The sequence below is a fragment of the Mus caroli genome, chromosome 19 (assembly GCF_900094665.2).
Source record: "Mus caroli chromosome 19, CAROLI_EIJ_v1.1, whole genome shotgun sequence".
Taxonomy (NCBI): Eukaryota; Metazoa; Chordata; class Mammalia; order Rodentia; family Muridae; genus Mus; species Mus caroli.
Genome location: NC_034588.1, coordinates 18,089,845 through 18,117,005, shown reverse-complemented (window position 1 = coordinate 18,117,005; position 27,161 = coordinate 18,089,845). Strand labels below are relative to the sequence as shown.

General features: G+C 40.4%; 1 protein-coding gene across 1 annotated transcript in view; it reads left to right on the top strand.

The window, feature by feature from the left end:
* The window catches only part of Tmc1 (transmembrane channel like 1), a 120,598-nt gene that overhangs the window by 45,946 nt on the left and 47,491 nt on the right, over positions 1-27,161 (top strand). Inside the window, exons 6-7 of the mRNA XM_021152462.1 lie at positions 7,765-7,871; positions 10,108-10,206. Coding sequence (XP_021008121.1) covers positions 7,765-7,871; positions 10,108-10,206 — 206 coding nt within the window. The remainder of the gene's footprint in view (positions 1-7,764; positions 7,872-10,107; positions 10,207-27,161) is intronic.

Genomic DNA, 27,161 nt, shown 5'->3' with positions numbered 1-27,161 from the left:
GCAACTAAACTTTAAATACTGTATAAGAGAGTGCATCAGTAAAAATATTCTATGTAGAGAAACATAGATATTTGGAGAAAAAAAATCACAATTTTGTCAGGTGTGGTTCCTAGGGTTATAGCAAAGATAATGCCTATCCAAATCTGAAGCTGGTTTTCCTGCTGGCTAAATATGACATTGCATAATTGATACAGGAGATAAAACAGCTGATTCCTATTTCACTGACATGATTAGGCATGTTTAGCGGTGGCTGTCTCTCAGGCCTTGGCCCCTCATTAAATGAGTCATTAACGGCAGTGAATTAAAATATAACAGCCCATGATTTTCATGTCTCTCCATGTGTTCCTCATAGCATGCCTTTCTTGCCAGATTTTCTTTCAATGTTTCTCCCTATTCAAAATTCTATTTTTAAAGTGAATCTTTTTAAATATAATCTCACTCCACGTTATGCTTACTTTTTTTAATAGACATGAAAGCAGGTATTTTGTTTTGTTTATACCCAGAGCCCACTTGGCACTCAACAAATATGTATTGAATAAAATTACAGATGTATTTTCCAAAGGTTTACTTCACTTTACATATTAATAGGAGGGGTTTCATGTACATGAAAAAAATGATATTCTAGAATCCCTAGGTTTCAATGACACAGCTGAAATATATAATCTAGCCCCAAAGAACAGCACATATGGAACATTAAGGTCTTGTTTAAGGACCAGCAAGATGTCTGAGTGGGTAGGTACCATTAAGCTTGATGAGCTAAGTTCATTCTTCCGGACCCACACGGAGGAGGGAGTCAGATCCATGGACTGGCCTTTGACTCACACATATGCATCATGACATGAACACAATAAGATAAAAGTTTAATATGATTTCAAAGCTAGAAAACATATCCAAAGAAAGACCTTGATCAAATAACATGGAAAAAACTTTGGGTTAGTCCTTACTCTGCCAAAGATTTACTGTCTTTCTTTCAACAAGTTGTTTTAGCCCTCTGGTCTTTACGACACTTCCAGATCAGATGTGAGACATATTATGAGAAATTTGTTATTTGGAAAGAGATGTAGAAAATATACAATACCAAAGAACTATTTCTTTTCTTTTTAAAATACACTAGAACATGTAGGTTCCAGCCTGATTCAGTTGCAATGCTGTGTTAATATGTGTTTTATAAACAAAGGTGAAATTATCTTGGTTATAATTGAATACAGGAGTGAAATATATATGTATACATGAATTATTTATACACATGTACACACACACACACACACACACACACAATCATCAGCTAGCCATTGTGTCATAGACATCACTCGAAATTTCCACTTCCTTCTTCCTCCAGTAAATTTGAAGCAGCTAAGATGGTCAGTTAACCAAGTATGGATAACTTCCCTTTCCAGGTATAGTTTGTTGTTTGAGTGGTTGTCCTATTTCTTCACTGGGACCCATCCTTTTCCTCAGCTATGAAGGACTGGCCTCCTATCAGCCACTACTTTAACTACGACTTACCCAATGACACATGGGTCCAACACTCCACCAACATCTCTTCCCTGGGTTGTAATGTGTCTATTGGATGCGCATTTCCTTCCGAGTACTTAGCACTACCGTAGTAGTAGTTGAGCACAGTGATAGCACAGCCGAGAGAGAAAGTGTGCCTAGTTCCAGCCTATGTAGCTGTTTACTTTGACCAAGATTTTCAGAAGCTTCTTGCTTTCTGTGCATGACTAGCACCTCTGCCAGGTCAGTAGATGATGAGTGCCACAGAATCTATGGGCAGTTATTGTATTTGGGGAATGTGTTTCAATTTCTCAGCTATTTACTCTGAGGATGTTATTTGATCATATATGTCTATTCTGTAGCATCCCAATGTGCTATTATAGTCATAAGCACATCACATACTTTCAGATTTTGGTCTAAGGTAGAACTCATGAAATGTGAAGGACTGTGCTCTTTGAGCTGTTGAGTGTAATTACCACCTCATAGGCATCATTCTACCTGGAAACGTTTATTCCTAGCATGGTCTTTGAGGCTGACCTGAAGGAAGAATGAAAAGCAATGTAATGTGGGCTCTGTTCTCTAATGGTTAAGGCCATTTTGTCTCTGTCATCTGTACCCTTTGGATGGTCTATTTTTATCTCTGCTCCTCTATTGTTATACCCAGGGCATCATATGAATTTTTTAGGTTTGGTTGTTATACAAAACCATTTCCAGCCCAACAATACATTATATATAATTTATAATGAGGTTTAGATGTGTAGTGACATTTAAAATTATTTATGCTCTTGAGTGAAAATTAGTGCAAAATTTAAATGGAATACAGATTTTCTACTATGTGCCTATTTAATTATATTCTCAAATTCCTTTCAGAATAAAGCTGGCAAATATGTTCCATATTTATAAAATACATTTCATAATAAAAGTAACATGAGTGCTTTTCTCTGAAAGAAATGACAGTTTAATTATACAAGAGCTCCAGAAAGATTATTTTATTCCTTTGAATATTAGGACCATTTTTAATATATGTCTCATGTTATTTTCAAAATGATCTTGGCATTTGTTAATTTCAAAAATGCTCAGTGAAAGCCTACTGTGGCCTAGGTATCTTTCTAAGCACCATAGATACTGACAAAGATAGACTAAACCCTGCCCGTCCTGGCTTACTTTGGCATGTGTTGATGTTGTGGGCAGTTTGGGTGGAGAGGACAATAAAATGTAAACTAGAGAATAAAAAATGGTATTGATTATGTAAGTGGCATGTGCCCATGTGCTAACTAAGTAGTAGCATGCTGTGCCCTTTTTGGGGGAGGGGTTCAAGATAGGATTTCTCTGTGTAGCCTTGGCTGTCCTAGAACTCACTTTGTAGATCAGGCTGGCCTAAAACTCAGAGATCTTGTCTCTGCCTCCTAATCTCTGTTTTATTATTGGCAAATTATTCATGGCCACACATCATTTGTGTGATCCTGGGGTCATGACCCACAATTTACTTTATAGAGTCCTGGATTGCTCCCGGTAACAAAAGTCTGTTGTGATAGCTATACTTCTCAGGCTAGAAATTAGTTCAAAAAGGTAACCAGGAGCCCAAAGTCTAACTCCCGTATTACCCTGCTGGTCTGCGCAGCACAGGAAACACAAAGTAATCATGGCACGAGATTTTCTACCTCTCGGCTCATTTGAAAAAATACTGCTTTGTATGCTAGTTGAATGGTGGTGTTCACATTGTATGCATAAGGCAGGCCATTTGCTTGTCTTTTTCCATTCAGTAATATGTCCTCTCTCTCTCTCTCTCTCTCTCTCTCTCTCTCTCTGGTCTCTGGTGTGTGTGTGTGTTATTAACCATCTGTTCAAGAGAAAATTATGTATAATGACAGCCTACAAATTACATTCCTTAATAATAAATAACCAGAGGGAGAGGTGAAGCCTTAATCTTTAATTTAAAAGAGACACAAGAAAATTCATGACAAGAATATGCATGTACTTAATTTTCACTTTAATACACATGAAAGAGTTTTAACACATTTATAATGTACTATAAAAGCAGCATTTATCAGCTGTGTTAAAAAATGAAAAGAATGAGCTATTTATGGGTGCACACCAAATTGTGAATTTAAACAGCCTTAGAAATTACTTATATTCTTTCAGAGATGCATGCTCATTTCATATTATTTTACATATTATATTTAAAAATAATTTAACTATAATTCTGCTTGAGAAGACTTCACATCATGGTTAAGAGGGCTCTAGAGTTGGAAACAAAGATTTGTAGCTGAGCACAGTGTGGCTTTGAAGGCTGGCTTCTTACTTACCACTAGTGTTCCCAGCTCACAGGGACCTGTTGCCTAGGTGGGCTAGGACACTGATCCATTGCATTTCAATTACAATTAATCAATCTGCTTCACTCATTTTCTCTGTTTCAATGTGTGTGTGTGTGTGTGTGTGTGTGTGTGTATGTATGTGAGAGAGAGAGAGAGACAGAGAGACAGAGACAGAAACAGAGAGAGACAGACTAACAGCTCAACACCATCAGCATCTAGCAGCAGCTAAAGTGGATGTTGGTGAAGTTTTTAGTCTACTGGACTGGCTGACTGTTGAGGGATGTAAGCTGCAGTCATCATCGTCATCATCATACTGGTGGACAAGACTATTTTTCATTTGCACTCTTTCAGCTACACTGCGTAAATAAGGGTCTTCTCTTTAGCGAATGCCAGCAACTTTCATCTGCTTTTTTGTTGAGATGGGAAAAGGTACCCTGGTCCTTGGATGTTACCAATTGCCCAACTGTATCATCTATAGTATATCTGTTTTGCTATTTCACCTTTACCCACTATAGGATGAATATGGATGGAACATGGCCTCTGGATCCCCCAGTCCATCTGACTATGTCTGAATCTTTTCTAAACTCATTCTCATTTTAATGGAGTCAATTTTACTGAATTTCATTTTCTTTTTACTTAGGATTCTGTAAAGAGTTCACTTTCAAATAAAAGAGTCATGGAATTGCTTTCAAGAAACCCAAATTTCATTTTGGATACTTCAGACATAGAAAAGATGTTTGGTCCATAGTGTAGATATGTGGGTTGGAGGAGGGGACGCTTTCTCAAATGTGCATTTTGCTTTTGCATTTTAGTATTTTAAACTATATTCCCGAGGAGCTTATTTGCCTGTAGTTGTGTGTGAGAACTGAATCTGAGGAGCATAGTCGTAACAGGATCAATAAAGCTGACTAGGAACAAGCAGGTTGGGAGGGTGGAAGGAAGGCAGGATGCAAGGATAGAAGGAAGGGCATATGGGAAGAAGGGAGAGAAAGTAATGAAATGGGAAGGAGGAAGGAAGAAGGAAAGAGGGAAGAAAAGGAGAACGAGAGGGATGGAGGAAGGAAGAGAGATTCCATATCCTGTACTCAGCATCATTCATCAGGGCATCTATCATGTGCTTGCACAGAAAGCTTTGCCACAGGTGCTTAGAGGCAGTTGCTTGATCTGCTCCAGGAACTGAGGACAGTTTCAATAAAACATGATTAGTGAGCCTGACTAAGAAGCCTCAGATAGTTGTTACCAGAGAACAGAGATAAGAGCTGTGCAATGGTATGAAACCACTGGGAGCCAAGGAGATGATCAGATGTCCCTGGGGGGTCAGGCCTGCTCTAGGGCTGTGCTGGCTGGCTAGTATACAAGGCTGCCGTACCTTGGCAGGGGCGGGTCACAGATAACCGTAACCATCTGCCATGAGTCCAAGCTCACTTGCGGATGTGAACACAAATTCTTAGACATCAAAGTCATCGATTTCTTCCTAAATGTCTACTTAGAAAGTGACCTCTTTTCAAGTTTCTTAAAATCAAACAAACAAACAAACAAAAAAACCAAACAAACAACTGCAAACAAAAATCAAAACTAACAACAAACCCTGCTCCTGCATTGTGGGAATAAATGGAACAGTGACTGAAGAATAGCCCAAGTTTCAGAATGAGAGGCATTAAGAGTATAAAGTCAGCCTCACCTTTGCAAGCACAGGCTGGGATTTGCACTGTTGGAGCTTTCCCTTACCTGTAAGAAGGCTTCCCTAATAAGAAAGTTTCAAAGCCAGAGGGCTAAAGAAAAGCATTGGTCCCTATGGGACATTTGCTCAATAAATCAAAGGGACTGACACAGGGTTTCTGAGGCTATACAATGACCTTCCTTGGATGACTGAAAGTGGTAATCAGTACCTAGATGCTGAACCTGAAGTGACCACCAAAGAACCCGGGGCTTTTTTATAGCCTACCATATCTCATCCTGAGTTTTAGAATTTCTTTATTTTTCTTTTTAATTTTAAATTTTACATATACTAATGATTTGCTTCCATGCATATCTGTGCATTACAAGTTGGCCTGCTGTCCAAAGGAGGCCAGAAAAGGGTGTTAGATCCTCTGGAACTAGAGTTACCCACCATGTGGGTCCTGGGAATTGAATTTGGGTCTTTTTGAAGAGTAGCCAGTGCTCTTAACCACTGAGCCATCTCTACAGTCTAGAATCCTTACTCTTTTCCCACTAACCTCAGATTTTAGATGTTTTCTGTTTATGCATTTGTGTTCTCCTCAGTTAGTGAGAATTGGACAGAACTCTGCTTTTCCTCTGAGCAGGTGTGAGTTGACAGAGTCTGGTCCAATGCTGTCTATTGTGTGCCCCAACACTCATATCAGATTTTGAAAAGGCATGCACAGATCTGACCTCCAGCCTCACTACTTAGCACCTGCCCATTATCCTTCATAACTTTTTAAAACAAAATACTACTGATGCTTTGGGGCACCCTACCCAGCATGGTTTAACCTCCAGTCAACTGCATCTCTCGAAATTTCTCTCTTCCATTGGACTCCAGCCACACAGGCTGTAGTTTTGTTTGGCTGCTAAAAGCTCATGCCTGTCCCAGGATCCTTGATCTCATTGTTAACTCTGCCTGGGTGCCTCTTTTCTCAGCTGGGGATGTTGCTACTTTCCATTTCTGCTCTAGCATCATCTTCTCTAACACCTTCCTACACAAACAGATCTAAAGGAGCTCCTCTTATCAGGCAGTGGTGGTGGATGCCTTTAATCTCAGCACCCAGGAAGCAGAAGCAGGCTGATCTCTGAGACTGAGCCAGTCTGGTTCACAGAGATAGTTTCAATACAGCCAGGACAGAAACCATGCCTTGGAAAAACAATCAAAAATTAAAAAAAAAATTAAAAAGGAAGAAAAAGAAAAGAAAAGGAAGAATGGAAAAAAGAAAGAAAGAAAAGAAAGGAAGAAAGAAAGAAAGAAAGAAAGAAAGAAAGAAAGAAAGAAAGAAAGAAAGAAAGAAAGAGAAACTCCTCTCAATTCCCTTCCTGTAGGACCTGTCTGGGTATTCTTCTCATTCACACACCCATTATAAAGTCTTTATATGTTTTTGGGTACATACAGTCTATTTGTAGTTTGCCTCACTGAAACATCATTCCTTGGAACAGCCATACCACCTGTAATACCGTCTTCTATATTGATGAAAAATTCTGCCACAAGGTACTCAGGCCATGTGCTATGACGTTCAGCATCTATCTCCATACAATGCAAAGGGGTTAGAGCCATTCACAAGGACACAGTCAACGTGTCTGTGAGAAGTGTGTGCTTGGTGTGTTTATCATTCGTCCAAGAGAAAGAGCACTGCACTCACCATGATTGTCCCCAGCCGGGCACTAGAGCTATTGCTTTCCATGTGTCTACTTACTGAACTCATGGACTAAAACACATGCTGTAGGTGGTGCTAGTAGCTGCTAAACTGAAGGGGGTTCTCCCTCAGATGGACCCTGAAGGTACAGGTTGGATTTTACATGACATTCTGCAGAGCTTCACGCTGCATCCTAGGAAGTACCGAAATACCCTCTCCTGAGAGAAAGAAGAGCGATCGCCAATATAAAGTGGTCCAATGTACTTCCATTTTTAAAAATTTATTTTTATTTATGAGTGACTCTGTGTGTGTGTGTGTGTGTGTGTGTGTGTGTATGTTGGTTAGGAGCAGATGCATGCAGGTACCTGATTAACCAAGAGAGGGCATCTGACTTCTTGGAGCTGGCGTTAAGGCTGGCATTAAGGTTGCCTGACAGTTGGTGCTGGGATCTGAGCTTCTTATTCTCTGGTAGAACAGGAAGTGTTCTTCATTGCTGAGCTCTCTGTCCAGTTCTAAGCATGATTACTTTGGAGGACCACTAAGAGAAGGCTGGTTCTCATTGGTGCTGTTGTTGTTTTGACTCTCCTTTAGTCTTTTAATTTTCTTTGTAACAGGTCAGTTTGGTTCCTCAGTTGCCTCGTACTTCCTGTTCCTCAGGTGGATGTACGGCGTCAACATGGTTCTCTTTGTGTTGACCTTCAGCCTCATCATGTTACCGGAGGTAAGCTCTGACTTCCAATAAGGGATACTGAAAAAAAAGGCTTAAGTGATTTCTGTTGACCCCCAACCTCCCCATCCCCATTGTTCTTTCTTTCTTAAATAGAGTGACTGACTATGGTCATTTCACAAGAGCTAGGATTTACAACAAGCTTAACCTTTAAAATAGTACCTACCTATAGCCAAAGGTCCTAATCATTGTTCAAGGGTATATGACCCTCATGGAATGTTTATGCCTAAGTGTGCACTTTATGTGGGAAAATTCATGGCTTTAGTGAGAATCGTATTGGTTTCCACCCCAAAGTTAAGCACTATTGGTCAATGAGGAGACTTGTTATAAATACTGAACTCTTGTTTATTTTGTCAAATTTGCTTTCAAAATTCTTCTTCACGCAATTGAAAGTTCTAGTTCTTCTAAACAGATAGAACATAGCACTAGCTTCATTTTCCTAAAATAGGTTTCTCTTGTGTCAAGTACATAGTTGATGGGGTCAGTGGCCAGAGAGGGTGTTAGGATCAAGTCAGAAAAATAGAGGGCTCAGACTGAGGAATAAACAAAACCCTGAGTGTATGTAGGGAAGAATGAGTGGAGGCCAAACCACAGGGACTAGGAAGCTTCACTCACATGAAGAGGCTTTGACTTCTTTGGGTATTTATCCTGCAAAAGCTTGGTGGGGTTTCTTTAACCTACAAAGGACCTGTTCTGTTGACAAGTGCTAAGTTATTTATTATTTTACGTAATTTGGTCTGGCTCTAGGACCCACACCTCTTTTATCATCCAGATTTTGCATATTAGTCAGCTAGTTTTATAATTCCCGTGACAATTCCAGGGAGTATTTGAGTCTGGTTGGCTCAGATGACAGCGGTAATAGATTCTCCCAAGTTACAAGTTTCAGGCAGTGTAGCCAAAATGTGTGCCTCTCACCCATTTCAAAGGAAGCCAGACTATTTTTGCTTCTCTATCTAAGGAAACCCAAAACTCTACACTCTATCACTGCCCACTGGTGCCCTCCTCAGCTCCTCAGCAGGAAAAGCCAGGAGTCTTTTAGTCATATTCTGTGTGAGCTCTATGTGAACGAAAGAGAAGGCTGTGGGTGATTCTTTGAAACTCTACAAGCACACTGCACTGAGGGAATGAGCTGGGAACTTCCTGCCTTTGGATACCTGGCCACAGATACTATAGGACACCTTGTTTCATGAGCAATTATTTCTTACTCCAGAACAGGAACAAAAGAGGACGAGCTCCCTGTGTGCTAGCAGACACACCGGCATCTCCCAACCACGTGATCTTATTTCATAGCTGTCTTTATCCAGTTCTGAGGCGTGTGACCTTTTGGCCCAGACTTACATGTGTCCTTTCAAGCCAGATACCTCCATTACCTTTGTTCTCTAGCCCTTCTGACTTTGGAGTGAAGCCATGTGGGAAGAAAGTACTTCCTATTCTGGTCAGAGGAAGAAACCAAAGCAGCTAAAGGGTTTCGGTGGAAGATCATGCCATTTGTGCAGAGGAAATCAGCAGGGACTAATTTCTAGCCTTTGGCTGGTCAGCCTTTGCAATCAGGCTTTAAACTGTGCTCGCCAACCCCCTTAGAGAGAGGGAAAGTTCGTTTTGCCTGTGAAACAGCTTATTGTTGGCAACCTATGGGGGCTGGAGGAGCTTTTATGGATCCTTCCTTTGACCCTATTTGTACTTTGTTCCTAGTCCACTATTCTTGGTGATGTTCTCTCTTTAGTCCACAGCACCGATTCAGGGCAGAAACTCTGAACTGAGATGGCACAGATGCCCCTATGATCGAGTGTTTGCTTCCAGCAGACACTTTATTGATTACATGGCTGGTTTTCCTAGGCTTCAGTCCCTTCCCATGAAATGTCTATCCAGATATCTCCCCTCTTAAGGGAAGCTCTCTTAGGAAACTGTGTCCATTTGGATGAACATTTTGGTACCCTTCTATTAAATTCGTTTACTATCGTGGTAGAAATGAGCTTAGGGCTACTCAGCAAGCCTTTTGGGGCCTGTGGTTGGCCTGCTTTGCTCTTCATTCAGTGAACTCAGGGTGTAGGGTCTTTATATCCTTTGTTCTTAATTCTGGCTTTAGTGAATTCCCAGAAAATGAGACCCCCACACAGAAACCCACAGAGTCCGAATGAGAAACTTTCCAAAGGATATTTAAAATAAAACCATTTGTGGTCACCTGCGGGGCTCAGGTTTTGTTAACTGCTCATTTTGCTTTCTTCTCTAGTACCTCTGGGGTTTACCGTATGGCAGCTTACCTAGGAAAACAGTCCCAAGAGCTGAAGAAGCATCTGCTGCCAACTTTGGTGTGTTGTATGACTTCAATGTAAGTCCCCCACATATCTGTCTGCAGCAGACCTTGTTGTTGTGCTCCGGAAACTCTATGCCCCCTTACATAGGTTACCTAGGTGGGAAAGCTAGCACTAAGGGTCTTAAGAGAGATATCCCTGCCTCCTGTCTGTAAAAGACTGTACGTGTCAAAGTGTGTCTGTGTGTATAAATAAGGTTTACATACATCAGAACATGATTTAATAGGATTATTGAATATGGAGTAAAGATGAGCTCAGATCCCAAAGATTTAAATCAAATTTTCTTCTCTCCTTGAATAAAGAACAAGAGAATGTTTTGCAAATGTGCTTTTTGAAAAATGTTATGGGATTTTTGGGGGATTCTATGCTAACTCCTTCGCCATCCTACACAAGAATATACAATTACTTAATAATCACTACTAAATTTTTTTTAAAAAACACTTATGTACTGAGAAATATAAAATTCTACAAAATACTAAAAAATAAAAATAAAAAAAGTACTAATTCACTGTGATACCAAAATAAATAGAATTCTGTTGTAGCACCAGCATTAGTTTTACTCCACACCATACTTTGCTGTACTTGTCATCTTAGCAAACCCCTGGAAAAGGGAACCTAAACTAAGCAATTGCTTCTATCAGATTAGCCTATGAGCATGTCTATGGGGCCTTTGCTTGATTTATGATTCATGTGGGAAAGCCCAGCCTATTGTGTGTGCTGCCATCCCTGGATAGGTGGGCTTACACTATTTAGGAAAGGTAGCAAGCCAGGTAAAGCAAGCCAGTGTCAGCACTTCTCCATAAATTTCTATTTTCTTTAGTTCCTGCCTCCAGGTTCCTGCCTTGAGTTCTGTCCCGAAATCCCATGATGATGAACCATAATCTGTCTGTTTAAATAAATCTTTTCTCCCCAAGTTGGTTTTGATCAATATTTTATCATATCAACAATAAGCAAGTTACAACATTTAATTATTGTGGCACAGATTTATTGCTGCCCATTGAAAAATTGTTTTGGGGTATAATTCACGTCTGTGATGGTGCAATTCTATAAATTCCTTTCAAAATACTAACAGGATCGAGATGTTTGGAACTATGTGAATAGAGAGGCTCCAAGGCAAGTTTAGGAAGTTGATAATTCAGTCAATTTTCTAGAGAATTGTAAATGAGAATCACATTTTGCATATTTGACATGATAAGGATTAAAAAACCCAGATTTCCTATTTATAGTCAATATGTGCATTTACAGATATTTTGACTTCTAAATTTGAAGCTTCTTGAGATGGGAAAAATGTCTGCTCCATTATTCTTTTCAGTTCCTAATATGGTCCTCAGCAAACTGGTAGAGAGCTCTCAAGAACCCTGGTTTCTCTCTTCAAAGTTTGACTGCTTCTAGATTTTTTTCCCCCTCAAATAGATGAATCAGATGGCATTTAGTCTTACGAATCTCATCAAATAGCAATACTGAGTGATGGGAAGATTGTCTTATTAGATCGATGTGATGAAAAGCACAGAAATAAATTTGTGTGATCAGTACCAGAAGACACAGATTTTAAGACAGAGTTCCAGACTCTTAAAAAGTACATCAAGCTATGGAGGAAACATGAAGCCCAGAATCAGTAGTAAGTCTGCCATTTTGAGTCATCTTTGTTGAACATTTCACTAAAGTCAATATTTGCTCATTGAATATGAGCAGCAATGCATTAACCTTACAAAAATGGATGTCATGTGCCTCTTGATCCACTGTAGTATTTTAATAGGAGAAAGATAGATTCACCATGATTTGGGGAAGAAGAATTGATCACAGTAGTAGCAGGAGATAAAGCCAACCAGCCACGGGAGATTTCGGGTAAGTGGCCACTGGCTACTTGCCTGACTGGGCCTGGGGTAGCAGGGAAGGTTTAGGAGTGCCCAGCCTTTGAGGAACCTAAGGAATTAAGAAATACGCTAATGTGTATGTGTGTCTTTCATTCACGGATCTAAAGATAGTTCCTGGGTGGCTATACCTCTTTGACTCTGGCACTAGTACATCCACCCAGGAACTATCTTTGGGCATTCCGAAACCTTTTCCTGCTATCCCAGGCCCAGTTAGAGAAGTGTCCAATGGCCACTTACCTGAAATCACACATGGTTGGTTGGCTTTATCTCCTGCTGCTACTATGTTCCATCTTTCTTCACCGAGTCTTAATGAATCGTTCTCGTTCCTCTACATCCTACCTGCACAACTCTAAGTGTCCTACCTTGTGCTTAAGCATTGGCTGTTGGCATCTTTATTGATCCATGAAAAACCCATTGGGGACAAGGACCTTCAGTGTCTGAATACACAGAGTCTTTTTTTTTTTTTTTTGGTTTCTAGAGACAGGGTTTCTCTGTCCTGGAACTCACTCTGTAGACCAGGCTGGCCTTGAACTCAGAAATCTGCCTGCCTCTGCCTTCCAGGTGCTAGGATTGAAGGCGTGCGCCACCACGCCCAGCTCAGAGTCTTGACTGAATCAAAACATTAGAACCAATCTCCAACTGATAGGCAATATGATGTGCTGCACACCATGTTAGCATAACAGAAACAAGAATAACAACAATAAGAGGGGTCTGAGGAGTCCTGTTCATGTGTAGCATTTTAGTTACTCTTCTATTGCACTGGCAGGGAACTATGACTAAAGTCACTTATAAAAGAAAGAATTTTGTTCTTTGAGATTTTCCTTTCTTTTCTTTCTTTTCTTTTTCTCTTCTTTTCTTTTCTGTTATTTTCTTTATTTACATCTCAAATGTTATCTCCTCCTATCTTTCCCTTCCTTCCCACCCCTGCCTCTATGAGGGTGCTCCACCATACACCTACCCACTCCTGTCCCACCACCCTAGCATCCCCCTACACTGGGGCATCGGGCCTATACAGGACCAAGGGCCTCTCCTTCCATTGATGCCAGAAAAGACAGTCCTCTGCTATATGCGCCCCTGGAGCCATGGGTCGCTCCATGTATATTCTGTGGTTGGTGGTTTCATTCCTGGGAGCGCTGAGGGGTCTGATTGGTTGATATTGTTATTCTTCCTATGGTTGCAAACCCCTTCAGCTACTTCAGTCCTTCCCCTAACTCCTCCTTTGGGGTCCCTATGCTCAGTCTGATGGTTGACTGAGAACATCCAAATTGGTCAGGCTCTGACAGAGCCTCTCAGGGGATAGCTATACCAGGTCCTATCAATCGCTACTTGGCATCAGCAATAGTGTCTGTGTTTGGTGTCTGCAGATGGGATGGATCTCTAGGCAGGGCAGTCACTGGATGGCCTTTCCTTTAGTCTGTGCTCCACTCTTTGTCCTTGTATTTCCTTTAGACAGGAACAATTCTGGATTAATATTTTTGAGATGGGTGGGTGGTCCCATCCCTCGGCTGAGCCTGACCTTCGGATATGGTCTCTAGAGGTTCTTCTTCCCCTTTGTTGGGTATTTCAGCTAATGTCATCCCAGTTGGGTCCTGAGAGACTCTTGCTTTCCTGGTATCTTAGACCGTCTAGTGGCCACTTCCTGTTCCCCATCTCCCACTGCTACACACCTCCCTACAATTTTCTGACCCTCTGTACTTGTCCCTCATCTTCCCCAACCCCCGTGTCCTCCCACACCTGATCTTGCCCCCATTTTTCCTCTCCTCTTTTCTCCCAGGTCTCTCTTTCTGTCTACCTTAAAGAACACACATGGCATGTGCCCACTGATAAGTGGATATTAGGCAAAAAATTCGGAATAATCATGATTCAACTTACAGACCACATGAAGCTCAAGAAGCAGGAAGACTAAAGTGTGAATGCTTCAGTCCAACTTAGAAGGGGGAATAAAAGAAAGAATTTAATTGGCTTGTGATTCCAGAGGGTGACAGTTATGATAGTACAGTGAAGGCAGGAAAATAGGCAGCAGGAGCAGCAGCTGAGATTACACATCTCGATTCACAAGTAGGAGGCAGAAGGTATATACTGGGAATAATGTGAGTCCTTGGGAATCTCAAAGCCCACCCTCATTGGCACACCTCCTCCAAGAATGCCATGCCTCCTAATCTTTCCTGAACAGTTCCATCAACTGGGACCAAGCATTCAAACACAAGAGCCTATGGGGGTCATGTTCTTTCAAGCCACCATATATGATTAATTCTGCTTCAGAAGGGCTGTGTTTTATAGGAGATAATTTTTTAAAGACTTTAAAAAAAAGTCTCCTAACCTTGAGACCTTACTTTTTTCAGTTTTATTGTGGTATAATTTACAGACCATTAAATTCACCCATGTAAGTGTGTGACTTGATAACTTAAAGTATATCTATGTGACAGTAATCATAAGCCATCTTTAGTGCCTGTCTGCAGTCAAGCCTTCACCTCCCAAACTCACACAGATTTTGCATCTATTTCTTCCCTTATGCATTTGCCTTTTCCAAATTTTTTTTGTACAAATAAATGCAGTCGTATGACATGTTGGGTACTTGTCTGGTATCTTTCATTTGTTATGTTTTAGGTTATGCTACACATGGGTCGTAATTTATTGCACAGAAAGAACACTGCATTGCACGCATTTAATTGCCTTTGTTTCTTCATTCACTGGCGAATGATGCATTTCTCCAATGTTTGGGTTATTTTGATAATGCTACTGTGAGGATTCACTTGAGTGCTGTTTGTGGGTTCCCACTTTCGTTCCTTTGTGTGGATAAGTCAGAGAAGAGTTACCGAGTAAGTTATGTGCCTACCTTTTAGCCAGTTACTGCTGTCCAGAGTGTGTGAACATTAAATGTTTCCACAGTAGGACTTAAGGATTAATACTCATCCACAACTTTAACAGTTGGCATTCTTATACTTTTTGATTTTAGTATTCTCTATTGAATTATAATAGCATTTTTTAAAGTTCACATTTTCTTATTGCACATTGACAGCATAGTTGCTTAGACCATGGAGGTACAAAGAGATGTCATGGCATTTTAATATAGAATGAAATGATTAGATCAAGCTAATTAACCTATCATGGACCTCGAATATTTGATAATTTTTATGATGAGAACATTTACTGTCTTAATGATATTTAAGTGTGCAGTACTCGGTTATTTGCTATGTTTTTTAATAGGTATAAATATAGATATAAAAATCTTATATATGTTGCTCCTGCCCAAGTGAATCTTTTTGTTCTTTAATTACCATTACTTGGCTCCTCCCTTTCCTATGCTCTGGAAGCTTCATTCCATTTCTTGTCTCTGTGTTTTGTTGATTAGATTGCTCATAAGCGAGAACATGTGGTATTTGTCTTTCTGTTTGGCTTAGGAAGCAAGGAGCAGTTAGGAAACAGAACAGCAGCACGAGGCTTATTATATCAGACTATGCTGGGTTTGTGTTTCAGGCAAGGTAATGAGAGATCTTTTACATCATTATCACAAAAGAAATATATGCAGCCTCTAATGAGGAGTCACTGAAGGATCCTTGGGAAATAAAATTAGCAAATTGCTCATTGAATGTTATTATTCTTACAGAGACATTAATATGGTTGCTTTATGACACATTTAAGTTTTATGGGTCTTAAAGTTTGAGAGCCTTAGTTTGCTTTGTTTGCTCCGAAGACCTTATTCTAACTTTGCAGGGGAAGAGTTTGACTAATATGAGGAATATTCTGTTTTTCCATTTGTGTCAGGAGAAAGATTCACTCCACCCTAGCATTAACAGAACTGAGTGTGTGTGTGGAGGGGTAACAGTTGTACAGATAACTATGTAGACAATGATAACCACAGATTAACCTATAACAGGGTAACCTAAAGTCAAAGAGCTTAACAACTAGAAGATGATGCATTTGTAACTAACCCTTCTTCTAGGAAAGGTGACCTTCACTACTCCTACTTTGCAGTTTGGGAAACAAAGCTCCCGAGCTTTGCAATTCTTTTTCCTCAGTTCTTCAGGTAGTAAATGGCAGGGCTGGGACACTTAGCACAACTCTGAAGCTAGAAGGTGCTTCTATATGAGCTGCCGGAGGTCCCTGAAGCAACTAGAATTTTAAGTTCAGAATTAGGAAAATAGGAGAATTTCATACATGGGATTATTGTAGAAATTATCCAACCCATGACCAACATTCTAAACACGAGGACAAGTGAGAACAGGATCTTTGGTTGAACAAGCCCTAATCAGATTTTCTACCCATGTCATGTGTGCCAGCAACAACATTTCTATCCTAATTTTCAGTAGAATTCTCGTGGCTGTTTCTAGAAAATTGATTGGCTTTGTGCAATTCTGTGTCTACCCCAGAGGGAAGGAATAGAAGTGGTTTGATCCCATTATCAACTTTAATAGTAAACTTGCAGTTTCCAAATCAGCTCCTCAAGTGCAAAGACAGACTTACATTTCTTGCCTAGTCTTTGACTCAACCATCTGAATGCGACTTCACAGATCAATTTTCTTTATATCACAAGGTGAGTCCAGAATCCTACCACACTTCCTCAGAGGAGAAGAGAGAGCTCTGCCTTCTGGCCTCCCACGACACACCAGAAAGAAAAGCTGTGTAGTGACAATTCTGGAGTGTGTTTTGGTTTAAGAAACACAAATATAAGGATATATTTTCATTTTAATCCCAGGTATGGGATATGCAGCTTCTTCAAATTATTCACCGCAGCTGATTATGTTTGCCTTGGGCTCTGGCAGGGGAGTGATTTTGCCAGATGAAGGTAGTTTCTGTGATTGTGTGATGCTTGGAATTCTGGGGCCTCTTCAGAAGGTATATACATGCATAGGCCCTGAGAGATGGGGTTGGTGTGTTTTGGTTGTTGGTTGTTCATGGTTACAGCTTGTTAAGTAATTGTGTGCAAAGACAACAAAAATTTATGACAATGAAGATAATGCTTGTCCCAAGGACCTTAATGCCTTTAATCAGTAGGAAGTAGTTTAACAATAACATTGCCCCCTTTCTGACCTGGACTTTATTGAGGAATCTCAATCTCTCTGTCTCTGTCTCTGTCTCTGTCTCTGTCTGCCTCTCTCTCTCTCTCTCTCTCTCTCTCTCTCTCTCTCTCTCTCTCTNCTCTCTCTCTCTCTCTCTCTCTCTCTCTCTCTCTCTCTCTCTCTCTCTCTCTCTCTCTGTCTCTTATCTAGTGTTTAGAGGTTTGAAATACTAGAAGAGGTGGAGGATGGTGGAAGAACCCACTAAGTAGCCAAAGGCAGCTCCTACAAAGTGTGCTCAGGTCTAGGATAGAGACGACCATGGCTTAGATTATTTTCTCCATGTCAATTTAGCTAGACCATTCTACCCAGACGAAGGAAGAAAAGAAAGTCCTTAAGTCTGCATTTACAAAACAGTAAAAGCAGATGCAAGTATGACCTCTTGTGGTAGAAGAATCTACTAAATAGGGTGAGAAAACCTGTTAAGTGAGTGGGATGTTCCAAGTAGCTTCTAATTTACTAAACCTCATTTGGGAATCTTGGAACTCCAATTCCAGTTTAGTTCTGTCACTTGGAAGCATTTTCTTCAACTTATCAATGTCTTTAATTAGTAGTAGACAAGTATCGTGTAACACATGTGAGAGTAGCTTATTTTATGATTCCTCAGAGTCACAAATTATCATCTACAGAGCAAGATAGTTTTGATCCTTTTATTGAGCACCAAATGATAGGTCTTACTATTCAGGAGGGAAATCTATTTTATTAAAATTGCAAGAAATAGACTAATATGTATGCTATAAACAAAATAGGCAGAAATGTTATAACCAGAATTAGTAGGATTAGAAAAATTGAATTTAGGTCTATGTTAATCATCATTCTGTCACTACAAGAGAATATTAATTTATGTAGAGATTATTAATTTATACAGAGATAATTACTATTGAGGAAAGGCTTATTTTGTTTATTGTTCTGGAGAGTCTGTTTCAAGGTCAGGTATAACTATGGCTTTGAGCATCTGATGACAATGGTAGGGAGTGGGTTGTGGAACAAACAACTCACCTCATGCCTCAAAGAAAAAAGAGGAAGAAGAGACAATACCCTTGAAGAATTTTCTTTCTGATGTTCACAACAAGCATCTCCACTTAGAGACTATATCCCACCAGTATCAGACTGAGGACATTTCACACATGGGCTTTGGGAGGTGAGGGGAGACAAGATACAGACGGCAGCAATTGGTAACAAAGAAGACATCTCTGTTGACAGGATACTTAAAGACACAAGGATGAGGTGGGGAAAGGGGGAGAAACCATAGCTTCCATATCATAGTAAGGAGAAGAAAGGAAGGGCAAGGTAGAATTTGGAAGGTGCTTAAGCTGACAACAAACACTGAGATCACAGCATTGAAGAAACATGCTTAGAATAAAAGGGAATGCAGTCAGCTTTTCCGCTTGAGAGCATCTTGTAGAGTGTGGATGGCTAAATAATGAATCAACGTTGCCTTCCATTTTCCATGGGTCATAAGGATGTGGGAATTAGAAGAAGGCTTTAAAAGGTCAGGAGAGAAGAGATAACATAATCATAAACATTAAATTTGACATCTAACATCACACTTTATCTTCATAACCAGCCTTCAAGATAGAGGCTATTAATATTTTTACAGCTGCCAAAGGCAACACAGATAGTTAAAGGATACAGTGCAATTCTAACTGAAGTCTGGTGGACTTCCTTGTCAAGTTGTGTGTTTTACTTTAATATCTCATTTCAAGCCTGGTTCTGTCATATCCCCACCTTGAAGCTTGTCCTCAAAGGACCTTGGTTTGCAATAGTAGGGATGCTCATAGATAGGGGTTGGTTTCTTTTTTAGCCAGTGTCAACATCTCTGTTAAATAACGTTTCAGAGTAACTGTGCTTTCTTTGGGATGCAGCTCATGTCAGTTTCTTCTTTTCTTATTGTATTGACCACACTCTGAGAGATTTTTGTGTCATCCATGTAGAATAACATATTCTATATTTCAGTAGTTCAAATGCATCTTTATTTTCAGGGAGTCAATTTTAAAAGGCAAATGGCTTTAAAAGTCTTGAGAAATAGGCAACAAAACTATCATACATGAGAGGGTATTTTGAGGGAAATTCTTAATGGAGAAGAAAGGAGAAGGAAGCAAAAGCTAGATAAGTAAAGCATCAGAGGTGGATCACTGGGAAGAGAGGCCCCTTTGTCTTGCAAACTTTATATGCCCCAGTACAGGGGAACACCAGGGCCAAGAAGTGGGAGTGGGTGGGTAGGGGGAGCAGGGTGGGAGGGTATAGGGAACTTTCCAGATAGCATTTGAAATGTAAATAAAGAAAATATCTAATAAAAAAACTGAAGAGGAAAGACTATTTGGGAGAATCTGTATTGCTCCACTGTCTTAGGGTTTCTATTGCTGTGAAGGGCCACCATGATCAAGTCAACTCTTATAAAGAAAAAGTATTTAATTGAGCTGGCTTAGAGTTTCAGAGGCTTAGTCCGTTATCATCATGGTGGGAAGCATGACACTGCCCAGGCCTGTCTCCAAAGTGGCATACTTTCTCCAACAAGGCCACAATTACTCCAAAAGGCCAAACCTGTGAATATTGCCATTCCCTATTGCCAAGCACTCAAACACATGAATGTGTTTATGGGGGCCATTCCTATTCAAACCACCATATCCACCATAACTTGGTTCTATCATAGATGTCCCATATGTTCAATTAATGGACTGGTATTATGCATTGTATGTGGACTCAGTATGAAGCATCATGTTGTACTCTGGTGGGATCCAAAGTGTGAAAGCTGGAGGCTGTCTCTGGAAGGGGCTCTAAGCAGCATACCTCTACCCAAGGAGTCTTTCAGCCTGTCATTGACTTTACCTTCCTCAGAGCACTTAGTATCTCCATTGTTGAACTTTAGCAGGTTTAAAATACAGGCAACATGCATGTTTTGGCATAGCCATTGTTTGGGCTTAGTCCAGGACTAGGTCAGCAGACCTACATAATCCTCCTTTGGTGACATGACCCATAGTTAAGCTTCTTGTGGAGAAAAACAAGCTTGTAGGTTTCCCTTTCCCTGGAGATGTGGGTCTTCCCTGAGCTATTTATTCTATGACTGGAAGAGGTGAGGGTCTTCTCATCTGAGTGTCTGATGACATTCTCATAGCCTGCATGGAACAGGGTAGAATGTTATCCAGGCACGTGGGGACAGATGTGTAGCAGTATCTGAGGCATGTTACTCCTTGGCTAACGTGTTTGCTTCATTTCCTCAAGATCTGGTGCAATTTACTCAATAGGCTCATAGAGGTTCAGTCAAGGAGGAGAAAACTGAAATCCTGCTTTACATCCTAAATTTTTCTCTTGGTTCATTAGTTTCTTATCCTGCTACTTGAAGACTTCATTAAAACCTGTGTAATTGGTGAAAGTGGTTCTTTGGTCTGCTTTTAGATTTCATGTTGTCCAGGACTTGTGGAATTGGGAATGCCACACCCTATCTTGGCTTCCTTTACTTTAGCAACAAATACCAGATTCTATTACTTCAGTCAAACCACACCTGGCTAGACAAAGATGAGGGTTCCTGGGAAGAGATGGCTTTGGAGGCGGGTGCCTGCTGTACTTACATCAGGACTACAAGATTATTTCTTTGTGTGTAATAACAGAAATGAGTCTCCTTTTGCATCATTCTGCAAACATTCAATAAGCATTGGCCAGGTGACAGGCATTAAGCAAAGATGAGCAAAGCCCAAACCAAGCCTTTGTCTTCACGAATATAAAACCTTAGCAGAGCAGTCAAATAACACTCACTCACACACACACACACACACACACACACACACACACACACACACACACACACACAACACACACACACACACACACACACACAAACACAAAGTAACAACCAGACTAAGAGACATCTAGTTTCAGAAGAATTGTACTGGTGAAACTGGCATAGGGAAGGGAAAGAAGTGAATAAAAGGAAAAGCGATTTCTGAGAAAATAACCCTGAATCTGCATGATGTCCTGACCTGAGAAAGGTGGGACACTCTAGTAAGTAGAAGAGAATAGCAATTAGCTTGTGTTGGGGAAGATAAGAGAATGTGAAAGCATGTGAGATCCTCTCAAATCCAGAACATTTTTTTTTTTTTACCCCTTAGAGTAGTAACTCAAAGTAGTTTAAGCAGGTTATTGATGAATCACGACATCATCAGGCTTAAATTTTGAGAGGAGCAGGAACTGAATAAAGGTGGGCAAGCTGAAGAGTGGAGAGCAGTCCATCAGTATATGGTGATCAGTGACTTGGGCTGTGTGAAAAGCAGCATTCACCTGGCACATTTAAACACCAATATATTAGATTACAACCCCACATCCTACTAACTTAGGTTCATACATTTAGAAGTCAATCAACCAGAAAGACTCCTTAATATGACTTTTTTTTTAACCTCCAATGTGCAGAACAAAGGAAAAGCACGTGCGTATCTGTGTATGAGTGTGTGTATGTGCATGTGTATATATGTACGTGTGCATGCATGTGTGTGTGTCCAGAGATCAAAACCAGAGTCTTATATATCTTGTACGTGTATAGGCAGATGCTCTGTCTAGAAGCTTCTTCCCCAGCTGGTGGAAAGAAACTACACAGGAGAGCATCTTTCCAACTCTGACATCCTCTCAATTTTTTTTTTCAGATATGAGTTTTAGATGATGTAGACAAATTAGCTTCTTTTTTGTAACTTTAGTGTCTCTTAGATACTTTTTGATGTTTTAATTCATAATATTGAGCATAAGATTCTACTTGTCATGTTACTATGTTGAATGATAACCTGTGATTTATTAATATGAATAAGCAGAGATGAATGATTTAGGTGGCAATCTAAAGATGCTTATTCTGACTGAGGTCTGCTAATCATCACGGAAAGCAATTTCTTTATTGACTTAGCCATTGCCAAACAAATCGAATGCGAGAAACTGGAGAGCCTAAGCAATGAACATGTTCCCTGCCCATGGTGACGCTACAGTCTAATTGGCTGTGAAAACCAACAGTTGTTACACAAGGCTACATTTTCAAATGATCAGATCCATCTTTTGGGCATATTAAAGTACAATGCTGTTTCTTTATGGGGCCAATGTTCAGGTTTACTGGAATTTTATTAAATAGAGTTTTGAGAGAAGTCTGTCAAACTGTTGTTATTTCCTATCCTAGTTTTGAATAATTTGTTTGGAAAGGAGAGGCAGATAGCCATAAAAAATTCCATGTTCACTGCTTACAGAGACCTAATTAGAGGACCAATTTGAGACCCATAGCCTAATTGTCTTACTAATATGGAACTATTAGTTAGGCCACTTGACCCTGAGGTGTGCTTATTCCCTAGAGAAGGAATGGACCTTCTTTGGGCTGAACCACTCCAGGAAATTTCAGTTTACCAAGCAGAGAAGCCAGTCCACCTTTCCCAACTGGAAAAGAGAAGAGGACTAGAGGAGGGCTGTTAACTCATGGGGCTCAGTGTACCTGCAGATCCTGAGAAAAATTTTCTCTTTAAGAACTGGCTCTTGAAAAGTCAGCAGAAGCCACAGCCCAGGAAGACAATTTCAGGATGCTCAGAGACTGACTGTATTCAAGAGATAAGAGATGGCACAGAAGGGTCTTGAAGCATTTTGCACACACATAGAGATAGCCAGTGAAGACCCTTGTGATTATAAGTGTGTGTGTGTGTGTGTGCTCACGTATGTGTGACCTTAGGAAAATGTATTTGTTTTTGTTAATGTTTATATGTTTGCCTGTTTCTCTATATATGCACCTTGTGTGTACAGGTGCCCATGGAAGACTGAGAAGGCATTAAGTTCCTTGGAACTGGGGTTTTAGGTGGTTATGAGCTATCTGACATGGATGTAAAGAACTAAACTAAGATTTCAGCAAGAGCAGCAAGTGCTCTTGACAACTGAGCCACCTCTTCAACCCAAGACTCAGCATTTGTGGGAATGTTGGGGATTACAAGTCAAGTTCTCATGCTCTCATGGTAGACCCTTCAGAACTGAACCATTTCCCAGTCCCTATCAGATGATGACCTTTTAAAGTCACGCGAGGAACCATCAAAAGGCAGCAGTGCAGTGATGGGATCTCTGTACAATGGAAAAATGAGGCAGAAAATAGGATTTAGCTAGTGACTGGATATAGGCTATGGATAAAAATGAGACAACAATATAAATTACCAGGTTTCTAGCAGAGGTAACATGGTACCTTGAGAAAGGAGAAAGAAGCCAATTTGGGAAACTATTTAAAATGTGTTAATCCTCATCTGTGGATCATCATGATGGAATGAGATATGCCACCGACACTGGGCTATGGGCTCATAGTATTTGTTATGGGCACAAAGTATCTGGGCATGGTGGTCCAAGGGGAGGAAAATGCAAGAACTTTCTACAAAATGCACAAGTTATCTATGATACAGTGCAATTAATGAAAAAGAAAAAGACCATTATGGGATTCACACACACTCTACTTGGAATCTTACTACACACTACCTTTAAGATGCCAGACAACCTCCCCTGACCTCTTGACAGCCACATGTAAAATAATTTATTAATAACATACCAGGCTGATAGAAAAGCTAAATTAAATTATTTATCTGCACATTGCAGATGTTTTAAACACCTGCTTTGAGTATCTAGCTCAAGGAAATGTTCTCTTTTGTTGGAGGGAAAAATATAAATGCTCCAAAGATAAAACTCTGATGTGGATAAGTCAGAAGCCAAAGAAAGATGTAACAACATCTCTGGCCTGCTCAGGAGGCAGAGAGACAAGGGCATCGATCCACAGGTAGACAACCAAACAAATGATTTTTGTCACAGCTTTGACAAATGGAGCCTTTGATAATAATCTGCTAAAGAAATAGTCTGTGGAGGCTAAGCCCTGCTTCGTCTCTCTAATAGACACAATATGCATCAAGAACCATATAGCGAGTGTCATCATGGTAGGGCACAGAGTATATGTCAGGAGTAGTATAACTGTGTCATGTGCTAATATTATTTTGAGTTTTTAGAGAAGCCTCTGTACTTATTTCCATAGTGGCTACAAGGATTTATAGTCCCACTGTAGTGCACAAGGAGTCCTTTCTCCACAGCCTTGCCAGTATTTGTTGTCACTGTTGTTAGCCATAGATGAACAAGTAAGAAAAATGGGGTGTATACACCATGGGATTGTATTCGGCTGTAAAGAAAGATGAAGTCACAATATTCAGAGGAAAATGAAAGAACTGGAAAGTATTCTGTTAAGCAAAGTTTTGAGACTCAGAAAGATGTGTATGTTTGTGTGTGGGTGTAGGGGCCAAGAACAGGGAAAAAGTGGTCTTAGAATAGGGCTGGGAAGGGCAGAAGAGGAACAACATGGAACTTGCAAAAGAGCCAGTGGGGAGAGTAGACAGAAGGGGACCCGGGGACAGGGAAGGGCTGGGGAAGACAACAGAGACAATGAATGAGAAAGTGTTGCAGAGAAGCTCATTACCCTGTATGCTAATTAAAATGCTACCAACAAAAGAAACAAACAAAGAAGAGCCCTGCAGTGTCTGGTCTAGGTTTTGGGGTCTGCATTTCCATAAGAACAAAGGAAGCTTGGAAGCTTAGAAGTGGAAGATAGTGGGTCTGATTGGTAACACAGAGAAAGCTAGGGTAGCTCCCCGCTATTGTCCATAGGATCAGGCTGTTTTGTGACATTAACTGAGGCTCCTGTTGGGTGTTCTCAGCCTCCACATTCTTTGTTTCTTTTAGACAGTAAATGAGTTTGCCCATCTCTTTCTCCCATACTCCCAAACCTTCTTAATTAATTGGAAGAGGTAAAAGATTAAACAAACAAACAAACAAACAAACAACAACAACAATAACAACAAAAACCCTAAAACCCCAAACCCCAAACCCAAAAAACCTCAGTATGGAAATGGTGGACAGACTCAGTTCCTGCAGAACTGCCCACTTCAGTGGCATGCTTCATAAAAACCTACGTCCATTGTCTATCAGTTGTAGCTTTTTTTTTTGCCTACAAAATAGTTGTTTGGCAGTTACTGTAAATTAATGAGCTGCTAAAAATTGTGAAATTTAAATCTTACCGTCCTCAGGATAGCGTTTTGCCTTTAACAGGGAGGGAGTATTTATTTAGCATTATATGAAATCACCAATACTTCTAATGTGGATATTTTGCATGCAGAACTCTTAAGGAGGGCACTAATCCAGTTTTCTCCTCTATCTCTTGTGTTGTATTTGCCAAATTCTGAGTTCTCGGTAAATATTATACAAACACACAAGTTAATTCCTAGTGACAAGATAATCAAAACCTTGTAGATTTCTCTCTTTTTGTGGCAATACTTGGGTGACTATGGACCAGCGCAATTGCAGTCTTCAAGACTGGTTTTATTCAACAACACACAAACATACTGCCCAGAACTAGAAAGGAATTTTCTGTGCTGATTTGAAGCTTGGCTGTGGCTGTAGTGTCTCTGTCACAGATTTGGGGGTGGAGCAGAGAATTCTCCTGCAGGGAAACCGGGGCCAACTAACAGAGCAACTGAATATAGCCTTGGCTGGCCTAGGAGTCATTGCTATTTTGGTCACTTCCAGATGTGCGCTGCTATAGTTTAAAGCCTTTAAGGGGAGGGGAAAGACACGTGGCTTGCCCACTGCAAGGCTGGGGGTGGGGGGTGTTCCTCTCCTAGGACTCTCAACTGGTATTTCACCATCACTATTCTCGTAAGATGGATTTGATGCATCTTTTGAAATTAAAATTAAATTTAGCAATGCTCATGTACACACTTGATTGCATGGGCAGCAATAGGTGAATAGAAGGAAGCTTTGTGAATAACCAGTACTGTCACATCCCCCTTCGCCCCATACACATGAGCATCAAGAAGACTCTCCCCTACATTGGTACAATCTACTATTTATGAAGTGACAGCTTTGAATGGATGTTGAATGGGACATGCTGTAGATGAGCAAGCTGCCTTCAGTAACTATTGTGCTGACCTAGCCAGCTGCTCTTGATGCACTCTGGTCTCTTCTCATGCTGTTTCAGAATGTCTTCTTAGCCCTGATAATATTGTGATTATAAATTATAAAAGACGTCAGTCTATGATATTTACAGACATGGCGATGAAACACTTTGAAACCTTTTCAAAAAATAACATGTCCAAGGACCATTTCCTGTTAGATTGATGATAATGCCCTGTCTTATTTCTTTCTTTCCCTGTGAAGATATGGTGCTCATGCAATCCACATCTTGGGAGACAGAAAGCACAGGAGAATTGAGAAGCTCAGTAGTCATATGCATGGGGTGTGTGGAAAAACTGCCTCGAGTTACATAACTTTTTTAAGGTCGAATTTGTTCACCTGAAAAATATGACTCAGGGTTGCAGCTACTGAATATTCATATGTGTTAGCTGAGGGGCAATGTTGTGGTAAATAACTTCTCCATTATCTAACTAAGTTGTGAACTAACTAGAGGAAACAATAAAGTTAAGCCAGGTGTGAAAGTGCAGTATCTTTTATGGAAAAGAAGGTTTCGCAGCCAAACCTTGTGCCGGGGCAGGTGTCCATTTGCATGGGCAGACAAAGCCAGTGTGTGCTCCCAGAGGGCAAGGGTGAGCTCTCTCTTACCACAGCGGCTCTACCCTCAGACTTGCTTCTGCTTCTTGGGCTGCAGTGAGGAATTTGAGAAAGGCCGGGGATGTTATACTTAGAGAATTTATACTTGTGAAAGAAATATTCGGGTGAGGAAGAATGCAGGACCCAGAAACGACAGCTTCTCAGGGTTCACTAGTCAGTCCTATAGGAAGAAATAATGTGACCAACTACTTCTAAATTATCAACAAAACATATCAGCTGATACAGTTACTGTAGCGAGTATTACAGGGTTGCATTAGGAAATGGATAAGGGCTGGTTGCTGAGAAAAATAAATGGTGTAGAAAATGTCATGTGTTGTCCCATGCTTATAAAAAATAAACAAACAAATAAAGAGCTGAGGATGTAGTCTTTAAACTGAACAGAGGTCAAATGTCTGGTCTCATCAGATTCTGTTCTCATTGTTTTGACACAAAGAAACCAGCACAGTG